The sequence below is a fragment of the Sylvia atricapilla genome, chromosome 1, assembly GCF_009819655.1.
Source record: "Sylvia atricapilla isolate bSylAtr1 chromosome 1, bSylAtr1.pri, whole genome shotgun sequence".
Taxonomy (NCBI): Eukaryota; Metazoa; Chordata; class Aves; order Passeriformes; family Sylviidae; genus Sylvia; species Sylvia atricapilla.
Window position 1 is genome coordinate 9612251 of NC_089140.1, and position 20321 is coordinate 9632571.

General features: G+C 36.6%; 1 protein-coding gene across 1 annotated transcript in view; it reads right to left on the reverse strand.

Moving 5' to 3' along the window:
- ESYT2 (extended synaptotagmin 2) overlaps positions 1–20321 on the reverse strand; it is an 81362-nt gene that overhangs the window by 16936 nt on the left and 44105 nt on the right. Inside the window, 7 exon segments of the mRNA XM_066314658.1 lie at positions 3958–4053; positions 4635–4724; positions 5377–5425; positions 6672–6754; positions 7213–7389; positions 8006–8126; positions 12864–12919. Coding sequence (XP_066170755.1) covers positions 3958–4053; positions 4635–4724; positions 5377–5425; positions 6672–6754; positions 7213–7389; positions 8006–8126; positions 12864–12919 — 672 coding nt within the window.

Genomic DNA, 20321 nt, shown 5'->3' on the forward strand with positions numbered 1-20321 from the left:
AGATGTATCTGATATTTGTATAACTAAAAGAAACAGCAACTCCTTAACAATTTTAACACCAAAATGATGCAACCTAGGTTATAAATTGTCTTTCTCTCTCATTAGTTTTTAACAAGATTTTAGAATGGTTATAACTTTTTAAATACTTTAAAATTAACCTCTATAGAGAAACTAACAGAAAGGGTTTTGCTGGGCTTTGTAAAGGTGTTTTAAAATCAAGGATTCTACTGTAGCCAGGCAGTAACAAATTTATCTGCACAGTCTCCAAAGACAAACCCACCTCTCTCTGGCAAAACAATTCTTATTCTGAATAGATTCTCAGTCTTTTTGAAGATACCAAGGTTGTACTTCCAGATTTAAGTGTAAGATATTCAGAGGCTCATCAGTTTTTAATAATTTTGTAACATTAAATTGAAGCAAAAAGTATTACTTGGTAGTTCACCCTAGCCTGGATTCTCCCAACTACAGACTAATTTGAAAAAAAGAAAAAGAGCTTGGGAATTTGCAAAACAAGGAGCATCATGGAGTGAGATAGAATTTACAAGGGAATTTATAGTTTGGGAAGCACAATGAACTGCACCCATTTTTAATGCAACCTGAACCAGGGTGGAGAGGTTCCAAGTTCTTACAAACATTGAGTGTGTCACCTTTTAAAGAAACTATGGGAATGTTGGTCACAATATTTATTATTTTGATTTCTTTGCAATAAAAGCCAACAATTAACCAGCACACAGTGTGCTAGTACAGTATGCATTTTATTTCTCCATGAATCAGCAATTTAAGTTAAATGTAAAGAGCTTTTACAATAAACTTTTATTGGGTTTTTATCATAAAAGGTTAATTACTTACCCAATGATATGCTGATCAATGAAATTTAAGTAGCCTTTAAAATGCAATAAAAATAGCACAAAAACAATGCACACTTGTTGAAACCATGCAGGAAAACAAATTGCATGCTCTCATTCCACTAGAGTGAGTGGCTTTAGTAGCACTAATCCACACTCTGGCAGAGGAAAGGTACAATACAAACAACACCAGAGAACTCACAAATAGTGCTCTATAGAGTGAGGTAGTGTTTTCACAAAAGACTAGTCCCGATGCTCTCCTCTCTTTTAAGTATCCACACCCAAAGTTTCCCTCGTAGATACTCTTAGGAAGATGGAAATGGAAGGAGAAAGCAGAGTGATGGGATTGTGGCAGAATGAATGCATAAGCAGCTTTACTACACAGAAAAGTTAAGGAAAATAGTCAAAGGATTCCAGAGAAAACAGCAGGTAAACAAAAACGTAAATATTTGTCATTACAAATAGTTTCATCCATTAAATGACCTTCTGTACCACAGCAAGGTGGTTTTTTGAATCTTATTTTTTATTAATTATTCAAATATATTAACCCACTTTTCAGGCTCACTCTTGGTAGTTCAGACTTATATGGCAGATCCAACTACTGTTTAATAACTTAGAGAAAAGCCTTCTACACCATTTCTATTTCTCTTCCAGATAAATCATCCCAATGTGCCAGAAACTCAAACTATGATGCACCTGTGCAAAAGAAAGGCCTGTGCTGGGGTAACTCAACACTGTAACTTGAACAAAACAAAGCTGAAGGCATGATCTAAAATGTACCCGAGGTAAGCGTTCACTTAAGGCAGTTTTCAAGGTAATAAAAAGTAATTATTCATGTAGAAAACATTTCACTGTAACATTAAAGTTGTGCACAAAAGTCTTTAAACTACTAATAAGGGTCAGTGTAATTTTAATCCTTCATTCTCCTTGAATTTTCTCTTCTCCATAAATACAAGCAATCCAAGAGATTAATTTCCTATTGCTGTACACAAACCCTAACACTGAATTTGAGTAAAACATAAGAAACCAGCAAATTTCATGTTTAGTTTTGTAAATGTTGCTCCATATTAGAATCCTAAAGGTCTATTTACTACAATTAACTGCAATTCATGTAGAAGCTCCATAACATTGTCTTTCTAGAATGTACAGGAACCTTTTCAGTTCTCTTCCCCTATCTGACATAACTGTGAAGCCTTTTGGTCTCTGGTTTTGGAAAATTTGGTTTAACACAGTAGCATATTATTCTACTGTAGTAAACTTGTACATGGAATTTGCAGTTGTTCCACATTACTTTCTATTACTACTTTCTATTCTTTACAATACTGGAAAGAAAATGACTTGAAGTTAAATATTGAGTAATTTGTTGGAACTGCTTTTCTGGGCTGGTAGAGGAAGAAAGAAGTAAGAGGATTAAACAGGTCCCACACTACGACCATCATTCTCAACCCACCCAGGCAATTCTTGTACTGTAGACAAAATATCAGGTGCAGCAATAGGAAATTCGGGATGCTGTTCCCAAATTTCCTAACTGGTCATCTTTATGTAATGAACACCCTCTTTTTGTGCCCTAGAGTTTAGAGATCTGCTGATTAAATGCACTGAAATTAAAATACTGTCTGCAAAATAAGGCAGAACTCAAGACTTGCAACCTAATCTTTCCAAAGGAGAGAAACAATGTTAGAGAATGTTTGTTTAAAACAAAAAAATTAATTTGTGACAAAGCCTCAGAGTATTTGATGGAGAATGTAACATGGAGAATCAGAACAGTATGAAAAAGACTGGAACTGGTATATGAGAGAACTTCATACCATTTACTTTAAATAAGAGACTTTAGTGTATTTTACCAAACATATTAAATCTGTAGCTGTTCCAGTATAATTCAGTAGCTGAACAAGAAAATACATATTGAATTGTATTTGAATCTAATAATTGAATCTAATACACAAAACAGATGGCAGACAGAATTTTTCTGTCTGTTGCAGTACTCTGAAACTCATGCTAAGCACACCATAATTCTACTCTATTCTGTTCTGTTACTGCTTACTCTGTAGTATAGTTATTCTAATTTTTTTTTTTTTGCTAAGTTACAGATTTTGCCTGAATTCAATATACAGTGAGGTTAAAAAGGTAATGTGAGGATCTATCCCAAATGAGTCTTTTTAGCTTTTAAAGCAGCTTAGGAATACTAGTTGCAAACTCTGTTCTAAACACCCTGGAACAGACATGAAATCACTAGTCAGTAATGTAGATTGTCTGGGCAACTAAGGTTTCATTTGTTACACTCCGATTTAATTTAATTTTAACTTAAATTTCTGCAGACAAATCTGCAAACGGCATGCAAAAAGATCCAAAGCTTGAAAACTTGTATTGTCTGATTAATATTTTAGTCATCACTCCCAGAACCTCCTATCTAAAGCAATGCTGAAAACCAGCAAAACTCGGTTAAGCTTCACCTATCTCTTTATGGTAGGGTTAACTTTATTACTGCTGTCAATTACAACCAGGAACAGTACTTTATTAACCTGAAATAAACTCCAAAACAAGTTATTTCACAGTCCCATAAGATAAATCCATAGACTGAGAGAACTTGATTTATTTCTATGTTTTGCACAAGCAAATAAATCATCCTGCACAAAACAATCTGACAGTATTCTGGCACTGTAACATCAACTGCACAGTACTAATTTCATGATGAGGACTTCAATACTTTCAAATGTCCAGCAATACCCTAAGCCAAAGCAAGCAAGTTTACCTGAACTCATGGAAGTGGGTTTTTTTTCCCAGTTAGTTCCTTAAAAATCCTCATGCTAATCCCAAACAATTTTTGGAAAACATGGTGTAAAAAAAACATGCAGCCTTTCAAGTCCAGGAAAGGAGCATTCTTTAAAGAAAACCCACACTGATTAAAGAGTAATGTTTTATTAAATATGTAGCTATGATGCTATGCTACTAAAAAAGTGGACCTTACATCACACTCTTGGAAGAAGAGGAATTATAGAGAAGATGGCACAATGTGTGTTAGTAAAGCAGTGTGTCACACTACCAAGCAGGACATGCTGGGAGTACCCAAGAGATTCTGTGACAAAAGGGTATCCATGAGAATATAACTTACAGGCAGATTCCTTGCTGAGTCCAAATACAGTATAAGCAATGCAGATGAAAGCCCATCATTAGCTTGGTCTTTATCAGCTCTAATGCTTGTTAGCACCTAAAACAAAAACACACTGTAAGCCTTTCTGGAAACCAAGTATTACTATTTCAGAAAAAAAAAAAACAAAAACAAAACAAAACAAAACAAAACAAAACAAAAACAAAAACAAAAACCAAAAAAAAAAAAAACACCACAAACAAACAAACAAACAAAAAACCCCACACCAAAAAGCAAATATTCACAAATTCACAGCATGAAGCATAAAATGTAAGTTTTCAAGACTCATACAGACATTTCAAAACCATTTGCATGGAAATCTGCACACCATTTCCTACTTATTTTTCTTAGATTGGACAGACTGTAATATCATATCCAGCTTTATCTGTCAGATTAATAAGATGTTAGCAGATATTCTCAAACAGTAGCATTAAGAGAAAAGGAGAGAACCACAAAAAAATTTGAAAACGTGATTTAAACTATTGACTGGTTTAAGATTTCTAAAGACAGACAGCTTGAAATAAAGTTACAAGTTTCTGCAAATTCACAGCAGCTAGAGAACTGGCTACATACTTAACAAATAAAAAAGATAACCACAAAACAATTAAGATTAGAATGAAAGCAACGTGTTCCTTTAATACCTTGTCTAGATTGTCAGCAGTTGGCATCAATGTGAGCCATTCCAGTTTTAAATGCAACTTCCCTTTGGACACTTCATCCAAAGTAAACCACTGAAAATTAAGCAAAGCAAGGTGAAATAATCTGGCAAACAAATATAAGATTGCAATTGTTTCGTCAGAACATTTAGGAAGCACTAAAGTCTACTAAGAATCTCTCAGAGCTGAAGTCTACATAACCTGAAAAGATCAGATCCATTGAAGTGTCATATTTTACAGGAAGTATTACAACACAAAATGATAAAACCACTTCGGACAAACATCTTGGTTATACAATAAAAGCATCTTTAAAATACCAAGAAAATTCTTAAAGTTCTGTAAAAATGTTCTGGGAAAACAAACCCTGCACAGTGCTCCTATAAAATCTCTCTTACATATAGGACAAAATTTACTCTGCCCAGCAATTAACTGCAATTACTCCACTCTTGCAAAAACGCCTTCTCACCAAATATCTGTTACTGCTTCTTGCATTTGCACAGGAGTAACCTTTAAATCCTAAGACCAACAAAGAATGTTATCATTTTTCAGATTTCACCAGCGTAGATGTCTCTTAAACCACTGTACTGATCAACAGGGCATCTATTTCTACAGCATTAAGGTTATTCTTGCACATATAGGAACTATGCCCAGGAAAAAAATAATGCAAGAACAACTACTTGTACAACATTTGGGTGTTTTTAAACCAAAACTTACTGAATTTGCTTACCTCATCTAGAAGACGCTCCTTTTCAACTTCAATTAAATCAATCATCAAACTAGAAAAATGGAGAAAACAAAGTAGTATTTTAGCCAAGAAACAAAAGATCTAGCACAGAACCCAAGCACCACCCAATGCTTGCTGAGTATTCACTGAGATCAAAAGAGCAGAATACTATTCTTTTAGCACCTAAGAAAAGAAGGAGGGATTGAAATGGCTGAGCAAAGTGAGTGCAGGGTACCAGAAAAATGCCTACACTGGAGCCCACAGTGCAGATATGAGGGCAACTGGCACAACATAACTCATATATCTGAGCCAAAACAGAGAGCACATCCAAACTACCTACTGGAAACAGCACCTGGACACATGCTACAACCAAATTCATGCTTTGGCAGTGTCTGGGAGAGTTCTAGTTCACACAAGCTCAAAATATAGCAGGGAATGAATCTGCTAAAAATGAAACAGAGCAAATAACTGCATGCCAGTGCATGAACATTTATCTGGCTTTTGTATTTGATTTGCACTGATGTACACATTATGTCACTTCCTCCCACCATCACCAGTGCAAGATTAGGGAAGTGCAAAGAAAAGGAAGCCTTTGCACTACCTACTTCTTTATTTTAATGAGAAGTAGGTACTGTTGCTCCTGATAAGAGAGGAGGAGTTGGAAAGCTAAGCGAGCTCTGCTCTGTATGGAAAGCAACAATAGGAAGTTCCAAAACTCTCCAAGAAATAAAGGTGACAAATACCAGACAGAAGCTGGCTAAAACTTTGAAATGTTTATGGGAAAACACCAATGGCCTATGGAGTCAAAGAGTGAGTCATGTTTGCCAAAGCATTACAGCAAAATGCTTTCTTTAATCAAATAGTTAAGATCAGCTTGGAAGAGGAAAATAAACCCGAGACAGTCCTTTAGACGCTATGAAGATGAAGCAGATACAGAGTTATAAAACTATATTAACTTTGCCTGAAGAAAGAATTAAGACTTAGTGCTAGCTCATTAAAGAAGCTAGGGCACAATTCTGAGTACCCACAAAACTTACCTGTTTTTTTTTAAAAAAAGATGTAAACATACAGATGTGTATATACACACCCAAGCAAGTTTTCATATAAATGTATTTACATACATGAAGTAGTTAGGGAATTACTTACTACCAAGATAACTGGTAGTTAGTAAATACAATAAATACATTATAAATACAATTAGCAGAACAACTGCAATAAAATAAAAATAATAATTGAAGAAAAATTACAATATTTCATCTCTTTCCAATACCTACAAACATATTCTCCATAACATTTACCTTCCCAGGAAGTCATCTTTATCTGGATCTTCATCAAAGAGCTCAATCTCTAGCTCTTGTCCTGGATGTTCATACACTAAGGCCTGCAAGTTCAGTGAGAGGGCATTATCAGTAAAACTGACTGGCTTGGTTAAATGGCATAATAACAGTGAAACTCTGAGCTGCAGTACCTTAGTATAATAAAATACATCAGTAAGCAAATGATTTTAAAAATTGCAATTTAATGACTAGAGCAATTTATCTGAAAAGAGCTTTTCAGATAAAATTTGTCAATGTTGGCTCTAAAAGCCCAATTTACTTTTCCAGAATTACTGATGCTCAGTCTAGGGGAAGAAAAAAAGAAAGAAAAACAGAAAAAAAAAAGTAAATAAATCAAGAGAGAACTTGTTTTGTTACAGAACTTTGGGCTTCAAGAGGGAGACATCAAGAAGCTCCTTAAGAACACCCCAAAATAACCTCTTTAACAAAAGAAAGAGGATATTTCTTCTTTTGTTTCTTCTGTAAAGAAGAACGTACAGCATGGTATTTTCATTGGTTATACCTCATAAACTTCATTCCATTTTGGATTGAGATTTTCTTTGATGACCTTGCTCTGGAAAATTTGGTTGCCCACACGGATGATTCCATAAGGATCTGACTTTCCTTTGACAAGCCCTTTTAAGTAAGTATCTTTCCCCTCCAGGTCCTGAGCTTCAATAAAGTGTATCCTTAGAACACCCTGAAAAAAAGATGAGTTTGTACAGTAATCTGAAAGCTTCCATGTCATCACAATTTACACAACAGATGTTTTATAATTTCCACTGCCATTTCCTTAATATGAAACTTATTTTGGACATACTGTAAATAGAAGATGTCAGTGATGATCCACACACTTAACAGACCTAGCACTCAAGAGACTCCTGAAAAGAAAAACTGTCATCAACCATCAGAAATATTCCAGTTACATCTAGAAATACCAGGTTTCTGGAAATGAGTAGCAAAAAATAGCAACAAATTAGTGAACCACGCTAATAGCAATTTTCCATGATAATATAAAAACATGCTACTTTATTTTTAAGCTATACAGTTAAACTAGGTTGTAGCAATCTTTAAAAATAAGGTGTTTAAGATTCCAACAAAACAGAATCAATCAATCAATCTTTCTTGGCACTCTTTTGAAATATCAACTTCACAGAAATTGTTTATAAATTAAATCAGTTATTATCAGTGACTGAATCCACAGCACCTTGTACCAGTGCAGTAACTGTATTTTGAAATTCACGCAGATTATCTTGAACAGTTTCTGCAGAAGAAATGAAATGCCCAGTGATTACTGTGAAGAGGAACTTGCTTACCTTTGGTATAGGGAACCGCAACTGAGCGATCTGCACCTCACTGACAAGGGGGACTGTAATTCTATTTGGAAGGACCAAGTAGTTGGATATTATATCCAATATTATTGTATCTGATAAGCCACTGTTGGAGAAAAGAATCCTCAGTTACAAAAAAAAAAAAAAACAACCTTTTTCTGCTTAACAAACTTAATGGAGAAAATATTTCTGAGGGAGCAGAAAACACATCTGGTTTCTAACCTTAAATGATTCTTGCCCAAACGGCCACCAGGTGGAAGCAGCTGACAGGGAACAGCAGAAACCGCAGGGATGAGCGTAAAGTTACCATTTCCCTGCCACAGCAAAATTTCCCCCTCCCCTCTGCCTTTTAAAACCAGCCTGGGTAAAAGGCTATGGCATAAGTTCTTTTGCCTTTAATGCATATAACCAAGCAGATGTTAGCTGTTTATTTCCTTTTGTATTTCAGTAATCATTTCTCTGTCCTTGGAAGTTTGGCTACCCATTCCTATATTGTTATGAAACCAGTTCTCCTCTTGAGCTGGGAGCACGATCACTTAAACCACACACACACAGAACACAAGCTCATGGCTGAGTAAAATGTAGCCTAGGGAAGCAAAACAGGTTTTGTTCACTGAAAAGGGAGTGGCAGTGCAACCACACTGGTAATGAATCATATAAAAACCCAACTCCACACCCCTCCACAGAGAAGAGAATGATTTCCTAAGCTACAAGGTCACCCAGCTCAGGTCTGAACTGACAACAAATCATTGTCAGAACAGCAGTGGTTACACACATTGCCTCCACAGGAAAAAGGCAGAACAGGGAACACAAGTACCCAGGATGTCTCAGGAGGATGTACAAAGGTTCAGAGTGGTAATTACAACAATACTTCAGGTACTCTGAAGTGCATTCTCCCTAAAGTTGGTGGAGCTGCAGTTTCTCCTCCTAAATACACTCCATGATTCCCTTTTTACAGTCTTTATGAAATCAAGATGCAGATAATGTTTGATTACTTTGAACATTTTTTAGCTGAAGCACTTGTAAACTTGAACCTCATAAAGTTTTTCTAAGACTGAATCTGAAGCTGGGAATAGCTCTGACTCAGGAGCTAGAATATAAAAAAACAAAGGCTGCAGTGAAATGAGATACGTGTTACAGTTTCATTTGGACAGAAAATGTAGTGGTGAGCAATTAACATTATGCTAGAGATGGGCAACAGAATGAACCCATTAAATACAATCTAGAAATGCACACTGATTTTCATGCCAGAGATTTGCAACCTGAACAGCCTGAATCCTCTTGGCTGCCCACTTCCACTGTAAATCCAGATCACTACAATACATGATGGAACATGGCTGACTTTTTAATGGTACTCAGAACAACAGGAACTGAAAGAGCTCAAGGCTGCATTAAAATCAATGGATAGGTCTGTCCAAGCCTCTGGTTGGAAAGAAGAAAACAGTGGATAATGTTAAGACACTGCTCAAAGGAAAAGAGTTTTCTCTCCGCTTCCATGAACTAATGCACATGAACTAACGTCTTCACTCCCCTCTCCTCGTGCAAAGCTTATCCAATCACATTTATAAAGATTTTCCTTCTATGTGAACCCTAGAAATTCACAGTTTTAGTAACTTTTAAGACAAATACTACAAGATAATCATGTTATCTGAAGAGTGGCTTCATTTAGCCATTATTTAAACATACTGCTTTTCAAACTTTTAAGTTTCATTTTGCCAAACATCTAATTTTCAATTTATGTATGCTAAACTCTCTGAAACGAGCCAAGAAAATAAAATTATTTATTTTGTTAAGAGCTGACAAAAAATTGAAGATAAACATCCCAACCAGTTTTAAAATTAACAGGAAAAGAAAAACCAGAACCAAGCTGAGGTGATAGTAACTACACAAGCAATAATCACACTTTTGAAAATACATGTCTAATGACAAAACTCTACAGATCCGGTAAGCTTTTTTGTTCCTGCTTTTGTTAGTGTCCCTACTTGGCAAGAAGAAAAAGCTCTGCCTTTATGCTCAGTCCCTTAAGATCAGATGACTAATGGAGAAAACCAAGTGACCTAGGTCACAGAAAGCAAAGGAGCAGTGCAAGGAAAGCAATGGTACCAGAGCTGCCTTGAAAGAAAGGCTGCCCTGCTCTTCTCTACTATTTCCTTAAGATCAAAGACTATGTGATCACAGGCATAAATAGACGTGCTCTAGACTAGCATAAGGTTTGGAGACTGATGTTCAAATGGAGCCACAGCAAATCTGCTTAAATAAGTAAAAGAAACACAAGGCAAGCACTGGGAGGACTCGCAATTCTTTATGCCAGAACCAAATCCCAACTCTGATTCCAAAGGTAAGTCCCACAATTTTATCCCAACATTATTCCTTGAATTTCACTAAAACACCTGAGAAAAATGAGGCAGCATTTATGAAGTTTCACCAAGTTTTACAGAGAGAAACTGGACTCTAGAAGGTAGCAGATATCGTAAGTTTAAATACAGTAAGCTGAAAAAGAACAGCGAAGATTGTATGCAACCAATGAATTAAATGAATTCTAAAACAACATGATGCTTTCAAGCTGCTGAAATCTCATCTACTATCAGCCAGCTGGGGTGCTCTTGGATGCAAAGTATTCTTCATGAATACAAGGCAAAAATTAAAATCTCTTGCATTTTTTGTTATCTAAGTTAAGTGGTCTGATCTATGGAAAACAGAGACAAACCACTGCAAGCAGCAGAGAAAGGTGCATTAATATAAACCCTTATGTTGATGCATCATTAAAAACCAGCTTCCTAAGATCATAAAACTTTAGAGTCAATGGTTCTGCATACAATTATTGTTTCAGTTCAAAAAAATTAAAGAAGTGTGCAATGTTTCATATAGTTTATTAGATTGTCTTCAAAACCTCAATTTCATTACTGAAAAATAATTGTTAGTTGCTTACTCTTTTGTATTGCTCTCTACTTAGCTCTACTTAATTTTTATCAATTTTTATCAGCTTTTTATTTTTCCTGTGCTGTCTTTATTCATATTGCAGAGACAGCATATTCCTGACTGTATCTCAAGCAACCCCAGCATCTTCCCATCATCCACATCCCCTCCTGAAAGCACTTGAGTATTCTCACAGCCTGGCTCCTCCCTCTCATGGAGATTTTAATTCCTCTTCTTCACAAGCTACACTAATGATGGAATATGAATTACTTGTGTCTTCTTCTTGTGAAGTCATACAGGAAAAGCAATAAAAATTGTTAACAGCTGACAGGGAAGCTTTCAGCAGCTAATGCTGAAATTCAATTAGTAGAGGACATTTACAAACAGAGTACAAATAAGCAAATAGTGTGCAGACAACAGCTGTAGGACTAAAAAGGTACCTGTGGTGGCAGCGATCTCTTGTTCATCATTGTCTATAGCAACTACAATATGTCAAGCTGTCAGACCAAAATACACAACTTATCTATACAGATAAGGAAAACAAATACGGCACTGAAGAAACCTCTTGGCAAGGCAGAGCATGAGTCACCTCAGTTACAGTTACTATAGAAACTATACCACTCTACATGGCACTGGTTTGTGCATATGTGGCCAAGTTTGGTTGCTCTGGAAACCATAAACTTGAGATATTCCGTGAGACTTTGTTTACATCTGAGGTTTTGTGTTTGCAGTCAGGCAAATATGTAGCAGGATGTGAGTCTCAGGAGCCTAGTAAAGTTAAGTACTAAATGTAAATGTAGTTATGTTATATCAAAACAGTGAATTATTACTCAGAAGCTGTATTTTGGAAGCCATTTTCTCTCCCCCATCAAGAAAACCTCTTTCCTCAGAGACAGTCTTGAGCAGGTTTGAAACATGAGCAATTCTTGCAGCCATTAACCTACTTAAAGCAAGTTCTAATTTCAAACTGTTCAGCTGGGATTCCATGCAATGGCTTCACGTGTCTAAGGAAAGCAAAATTCACTTCAGTCATGCAATTGATTACTAAGGGATTAATTTAATACCTAAATTCAAACTCCTGCTTTGAAATAATAAAAAATAATTCTGGAGTCAGCCAACTCTTGAGAATAGGAATCTAATAAAATGGGTAGTCACAAAATCCAAGCGTGTATCAGATTCTCCATTATCTCCTTGGCCATTGTCTCCGTATTAAAAAGCCCCTGGGTAAATATTAAAACCTGATAAATATTAATATATTCACAGATTTAACTTTATCAGGTTTATAATGATTCAAAGCAGCCTGATTTGCACCTTTATTGATGCTTTTTAATTTGAGATTATATCATGTGGTATTAGGAAGAGCTCTGAGTAAGCTAAGCTATTTTATAGCTATATGCAGTCAATATTTTTTCTACTCCACTTGATCTTCACATAATAAACTGAAAGCTTTAAAAGCAAGCACTTGAAGATATTAGAAACTTTAGTTAATTTTTATAGTCTTAAGGTATTTCTAACTACCTTTACACAAGCAAATAAAGATGGATTGGCATAGAAAGCCAAGAATCAAGATGTTATGAACCCACTGGCGTAAAAGGAAGGCTCTTTGTCTTCCTGCTGTCATAGAAGATGGCAGGTAGGAAATTCACAAGATTCTGGAAATCTGGAAAGGCTGAGAACACTAGAAGAAGTACATTAAAATTATATTTTCGAAGTATTTTTAACAAGACCTACTAGATATACTTTTGGCATAACTTTGACTCGTGGTGAAATCACTACCTTAGGCAAATTGAGCAATTTCATATAATTCTACATTAAAAGAGAACTGCTCAGAGTCATCTAACGTAGAAACTACTCAGCTGATGGTCTTGAGATTTTCTGGGCTTTACTGTGGTGCAGATATATCAAACACTGCTTTTTGTTTACTCACTTCAGTCCTGGAACATCCAGAAGATTGGTCAGTCCAGTCCAGTTAATTTCCAAAAGCTGTGAATTACAGGGAAAAGGGGGAAGGGAGGGGAAAAGGATGGAAAAAAAAGAGAAGCAGCTTAGAATTCATAACAAGAAATAAACACAATTGTTATAGATTCTGATCAGTGGAGAATTAGCCAGTTTCCAGGATTTTCTTAAACAAGCAACAAAAAAACCAACCCTCTTCCATTCTTAAGAATCTTTATACACATTTTTAAAAGTTATAAAAAGTTTCACCATTCTCTTATCAACTCTTCCACCATCCATATAAATACACACTCCCCAATATACACAAATACACAGGATCTACTCTGTACAACCCATACAGAATAATGAAACATGGTCCTATTTTCTCGAGAAATATTTCTGAAGTCACCATACACCTGTTATAGATGAACAGTCATTAACATGAATTTGCAAATTATAATAGACTGGCAAAGAATCCCACGTGAGACAAGGAAAATAAGAGATGTAGAAGACATAACCAACAGAAAGAATGAAGAATTTGGATTAAGAAGGTGGCAGGGAAACATGATAACAGCTTGCAAACATAAGAGGCAGTTTTCAAAGCACAAGTTCATTCTATCACTGATAAAGAAGAAAAGTTATCAAGAACATTAAGTATCAAAGTGAGAAAAATCCTCAGAAATAATTAAAAGGGATAAGTGATTGCTAGATCATGCATACTTTCTTCACTGAAAATCTTTGCAGAATATTATGCCACATAAAGGTACTTATCCTGTTTCAGAATTTGCTGGCATTAAAAACTAATTTAAAACATACCTTTTGATCCTATAATATTCTAATCTAGATAACAAAACCAACAGACCTGAGATCCTTTAGTTCTCTCTTCATTGAATGATTTCTATTAACTTCACATTAGCTAACAGAATATTTAAGCAACAAACAAATCAAAACTCACCCAGTTACTACCATGTTTCCAAATCCAACTCACCCAATCTAAGTAATTGTGGGAGTTCAGCTAAATGCTAAAACTAAACAACAAATCTCTACAAGAACAAATGTATATTTTCACAAACAGGCAGGAATCATTACCCTACCTCCACTTTCTTTTTTAAAAATAGCACGTGTCATTCTTTTACAAAGGATCTATTAATAGTTTAATTAGTGATTTCCTTTGTGAATACTTCCAGGAAAGATAACACATAATAGATTTACTCATATAGGGAGCACTGTTACTCAATATACTTTTGTAATGATGGCAAATATTTTAACAACAATGTTACCTATGAACAATATTACCAGGCCTTACTGTAACAAACAATTAAGCAGAAAAAAGAAAATCATTATCCTTTCAATGAAAAAAGGAAGATGTAATAACCAGATATTCCAGAACAAAAGGCAAGACATATCATGGGACATACTGCAACAATCTACAGGAGCTAGCACCATGCCTGTGCTACAAACAGGGTTCAGGCTATCCTGGAGTCATCAATATGATTAAGGGACTGGAGCATGATGTCATGAGAGATACCCAGTACCTTCATTATTTTTGTGGCCCTTTACTGGACTTATTCCAGCATATCCCTGTCTGTTTTACTGGGGAACCCCACACTGCACTCCAGATGTACCTCACCAGTGCTCTGGAGAAAGGAAAAATCTTCCTCAACCAGCTGGCAACAATTCTCCTAATGCAGCCCAGGATGCTGTTTGCCTTCTTTGCCGTAAGTGCACATTTCTGACTTCCCTTCCTCTTTCTGTCCAACTGAACAGCCTGTATCTTCTTCAGTAAAGCTGCTTTCCAGCCAGTCAGCTCCCAGCCTGTCCTGGGAGACAGGGTTACTCCTTTCTAGGTGCAAGACTTTACATTTCTGTTTGTTAAACTTTGTGAGATTCCTGCCGGCACATTTCGCCAGCTTATCAAAGCTCCTCTAAACAGCAGTACACCTATCAGGTGTATCAAGGACTCCTTCCAGTTTTAAGCAAGCAAACTTGCTGAGAGGACACTCTGCCCCACTATCCAGGAGAGCCATGAATTTGTGTCAGTTCCAGTATTTCCCCCAGGGTAAGCCACTACTGACTGTCCTCCAGCTAAACGTCAGGTTGCTGACCACAACTCACTGAGCCTCAAGAGTTTAGCCACTTTTCAACCAACCTGTCCATTTATTTGCTCTGTACTTAGCAGTTTACCTATGAGGATGTTGCAGAAGACAGTGTCAAAAGCTTTACTGAAGTCAAGCTAAGCTGTATCCATAGTTCTTCCCTCATCCGAGCCAGCCTTCTGATCACAGATGGCTATTGGCTTGGTTAACCATGATTTCCTGTTCATGACTGCCTCCTGCCTACTCCCAATCTTCTTTTTGTCTCTTGAATCTTTCCAGCAGGACTGAGATCACCACTTGAGCCCCTGTGCCCCTGAACTGCCTCCACAGCCATGCTGGAGTCACATTTCATGCTTTCCAGGTTCCTCTGGAAGTGGTATTGATCCCCACAGAGAGAGCAGCAATGGGTAATAGTCTGAGGCCAGACAAGCTTTAACAGTTGACAACAAGCTGAATCTGAGGTCCAGGCAATGCAAACCTTATGAGAAAACAGGTCAGGATGGCACATGGGACCAGGAGTCTCTCAGTAGATACCACTTCCCCCTTTCTCCTGATGCTTCAGTGCAGTCCAGGCTCTGCTGGCTTGGATGCTCCCAGACCCTCCTCTGCTACACTGACCCCACATCTCTAACACAGCTGCAAATTTGCAGATGGGGTAGGAGTCATCTTCTTTGTGGCAGAAAATTCCCATCTTTCCCTGTCATGGAATAATTCCATCCAGTAGTTTCTCTAGAAAGTCAGAGTTCCTGTGCCAGATGTCCCCTGTCTACAGCATCATGCAATGTGAGGGAAACTAAATTCAGACTATGCCATTTACCTGCTCATATACATTTGTTATGCATGAAACCAGACTGTAAGAATCTAGAGTGAAAGAACTCTTCAGCAGTTCTGTAGGGATTGCTGATTTTATTGATTGATTCCTTCTTTAGGTGAAAGCACAAAGCTTATCACTGGCTACAGGACCACTTTGTTTTAAACATCTTTTTTTAAGTACCTCATTTACAACTAGTTTTGCCCACTTTCTATTAGAGTACTAGCAGGATTATTTTAGTGAGAAAAGGTGAATGCTCATCTATTTATGGAATACTAGCAAGGCAAAATGGCAGTAATACCTTTTGGAAGAGAATAAGTTCTTAGCTACAACCTATACTGTATATAGAGCAGTCTTTTAATTCTTTTGAGATGCTGTAATTCTATTTTCTACATGATTATCAACTTAAAGCTATGAGATTTTTAATTTCCAAATGCAAAAAAAAAACCTTGTTGAAAATAATCTGTAATAAATTGGTACATAAGCTTTAGTTGTATAGTTCTACAAAAACAAACTGTGAGCTAGAACACAAAACATTTACATTCAGGAATACTAAGATAATTTTGGTACATTCTTCTTTGAAAATTAATTGTGCAAATAATTAGTGTATGTTCTCAAATCTCCTCCTCATCTTAAATCTGGAAAAAAAAAAAAAAAAGTTAAGAAATAACTAATTGAACCAGGATGAAAAGTCCAACCTCGTGTAAAGAATTTTAGTTTGCTATTACTTCCTCAATCACGCAAACCCACAGATATTTAGGTACTATAGCAAACAAGTAGCTTGGTAGTAGCTGATAAGACTAACCACAATTTGAGTATTCAGACTAATTCTCTAGTTCTAATCACAAAGTTTGTCTGTACACTATGAGACGCTTTAAAAATCTATGCAGTCTATCAGACTTCAAGAAGTGATTTTATACTGTTTTAAGACAAAGAACCTAGTTTATTATATGGTTTATTTTCTCTTGATTCATAGGCAAAATAGAAGCAAATGGACACCAAAAATACCTTCCAAATGCAGTCCATATCCTGAGGTGTTCATACCTGCATCCTGTATTTAATATTTTTACACAATGTTTTCAGATTAAATAGCAAATGACAAAATATTTGCATTTCAATTTGCATTTTAATTTTTTGTTCAGTGTATTGCATACAGCAATTAACACAGCAAGTTCTGTGCTGTCTTCTAAGGAGACTTCACTGAACAAATGCATTGAGCAACACAATGCATGTTGAAATTCAACATTGAGAAACATCTCCTGCACTGGACTGAAATGTTTATCACAGTTGTTTCTGTTTTAACTGCCACAGCCCAAAAGAAAACCAACAACAACCTAAGAGATGCCACTGAGAAGTGACACTTTCCGTTGATGTGACTAAAATGCATTTCAAAAGGTTGCAACACAGCATATGAAACACAAACAGGGCCCATGGTACAACCTCACCGTCAATATTTTGATTATTACACACCTCTGCTAAAAAACAAGCTTACCCATTCATTCCATCATCAGTCCTTACAGCATGAGCCATGGAAAAACAATTACACAAAAAACCTAAAATCTGTGCTACTAAAAGTGGTCATTTAGACAAGAAATATAATTAGTCCATATAATATCAGAAATTCTCTCATCCACTTAATGTACAGGAATAAAGACAAAGACCAATTCCAGAAATGTTAAAGACAAATCCTCTTCCATTTGAAGCTGAAGCTCAGAAATTAAAAAACATTACTACAGCTAAGCACTTTACAGGATTATTAGAAAAGCTTTGCAAATAAATCTTAAGCCATTAAATGTTTTGGAAGGAATATGAGCCTTCAAACTCCTGGCATAATTAAGCTTTCACTGTTTGGGATTTGAAGGTAAGTTCTCCTTGCAGATAAAGTTTGTTCCGTTTGCCCACCACAGAGCTTCGTTTCCTGTTCCAGCAGCACCCAGCAGTGACACACACTCTAATCTTAGTCTACAGGTATCAGGGAGAAACGTGGGTTTTGTTTTCTTCTTTTTTTTTTTTTCAGCATTCTGTCTCCCCCTGCCATCACCCCAACATTCCTTTCAATAAAGTTGTTTCAAGTCTGCACTTGGTTTCCAAACATAATCTGACTAGCAACAGATACACTTACAACCTAAGAACAATTTTTTGAAAGGCAACACAGAAAAAAATCCTTATACCTGCAAAAGTATAGAAATAACACTGACAGCAGATACACAGGCAGCAGTGAGAGGAAAGGAGGCAAAGAATTTCTTCAGGCAGGAGGGAGCCCCCCAGTCACAGTCCAGCAAATCAACAAGGGGTTGTTGTTCTCTATTTTGGGCACTGCCATGCCATCATGATTTGCTGGAGAAGAACAGGACTCCCTAAGGTGTGGTTCTGACAGAAGTTACAGCGATATTGCCGTCACAACTAACTGAAAAGTCCTGTGGAGAAAAAGGGAGCAAGCAAATGACTGCCAGCTGATGAATCTTTTATGAAGCACCAAATCTAAAAACTTTCCATATTCAAAAAATAGCTTAACAATTTAATTTCTTTTCAGCACTTTAAGCAATGCATAATTCTCTTAGTTTAGCTTAATTTGGAGAACGCCAGCTGGTTCTCTGCAGCAGAACTAACAGGGCACTGGAAAAACTACGTGCAGGATTTGTCACTAAATGAAATTCTGCCAGAAGCCTGAAATGATGGTGTCTTTCCACAAAACTGCAACAGAGAGAGGTGATGTGCCTTGCAGACTCTACCAACCATCTCACTGGACAAAGACAAGATTCCAGACATCAGTTACACTTTCCAATGAGGTAGTCTGTGTGTCTTGTTACTCAAACCTCTTATAATTCTTCCTCTGCTCAGAGAAGTGAAAACAAATTTTGTTATCTCCCTGAAAACCAAGAAATTCAGATCTTACCAAAGCTCTGTACTGAGAACTAATACAACACATACATCGGAAGAGTTAAAAATTAAAATAAAAAAAAATAATTTAAAATACCCTTGAGCCAATACAAAAAGAAAGGCTAAAAACTAATGAGCATCTCTATACACATGTGGTAATCTGAAGACCCTAGACCTTTACAAAGCAAAAAATACATACTGGAATGTAGAATACACAGGGCCATAAATAAAGTTCACAGAAGTACAAAAAGCAGCCTCTAAACACTGCCAACCTTGTGGCTTGATTTGGCTGCCATAAGCAACACTAATTCTCAGAAGAGAAGCCACAGAGTACTTTAAAACGCTGATTAACAACTTCCTGCTAAACGAGTTATGGAAGTGTAAGACTTTTGTAGGAAAACTCAGGCTCTACTACAGGCCATGAAGATGCAATTCCATGGGATAAGGTGTGATTCTTCTCAGGAATGTGTTACAAGGAGGGGACTAACACACCCTCTCTGTTACTGATGAATGGTCATACAGAGACATGGTACAATTTGTTTGTTAGTACAGCAAAGCCCATCACCACCTACAGTACTGAAGTGCTGGCATTGTTGTAATAATCTAACATGTAACATTACCCAGTGTGCCTCCCAGGAAATACATAATAAACTCAACCTCCCAAACTTTACTACAGAGAGTACGTGCTGTAGTATTTCCACTGGTTGCTAGAGGAAACACAGCGTATCTCTGCACAGAAATGGTGTTTAAGTTTTTCAGTTGTAACTCTCTGAAAATTTAAATGAGACAACTGCTAGAGAGGTAAGACGTATACTTGAGGGGGTAGAAGACACAGCAAGTCAGTGAGTTGAAGTGACCAGAATGATTACAGTTGACTTTGCATAAATTCAGTGCACCTGCTGCTCCCCATAACGTCAGCTACTCACAGCTTCATTCAAGCCAATTCTCTCCACATTCTCTATTCCTTCCTACCCTTCTACCAGTCTGCATTTCGGTTCACACCCTCACACCAGTCTTGACACTCTCCCAACTTTAGTGAGCTGGCTCAGGCAACTAAAATATACCTGAAGGACAGGAAACTGGGCACTTCTAATGGTGTTTAATATCCTGCCAGCTCATGTCCCTTAGCCAGCTTCCTCCAGCAGTAGAAGTTGCAGCACTGGTGTAAGAGAGACAGCAATATTGAATGGGAGGGCACAGGGAGAAAAGAATAAGGTAGTGTTGAAACATCAACTTTGATGGCGCTTAAAACATCCCATAAGCCATCTAACTCCAAAATCACAGAGAAAAAACATAAGTTATAGCAAATTATAAGTAAATCATTCACTTCATAAGCAACAAGATTAATTCTTAACAAATATTATTCTAACAGTAGCTGTGCATCAGCATTTATCCAGGTGTTCCACACACCTGACAGTCCCATATGTTCTAGAGTCATTCCATACATTCTAGATAACCACTTTGTTTATTTCCAGCCCATTTCACTGGGACTCATTATGGCTGCAGGCACTCCTTTTCGAGTCTAGTTTTCATAAGGATTTATAATTCTGAAAGTCCAATCCAGCCAGTTTTCCAAAGGCAGATAAGATTAAATGAAATTAAACCTATATAAAAATTAATCAAAACTACAAGACAAAACTAATCTGTAAAGTGAGTAGAAGAT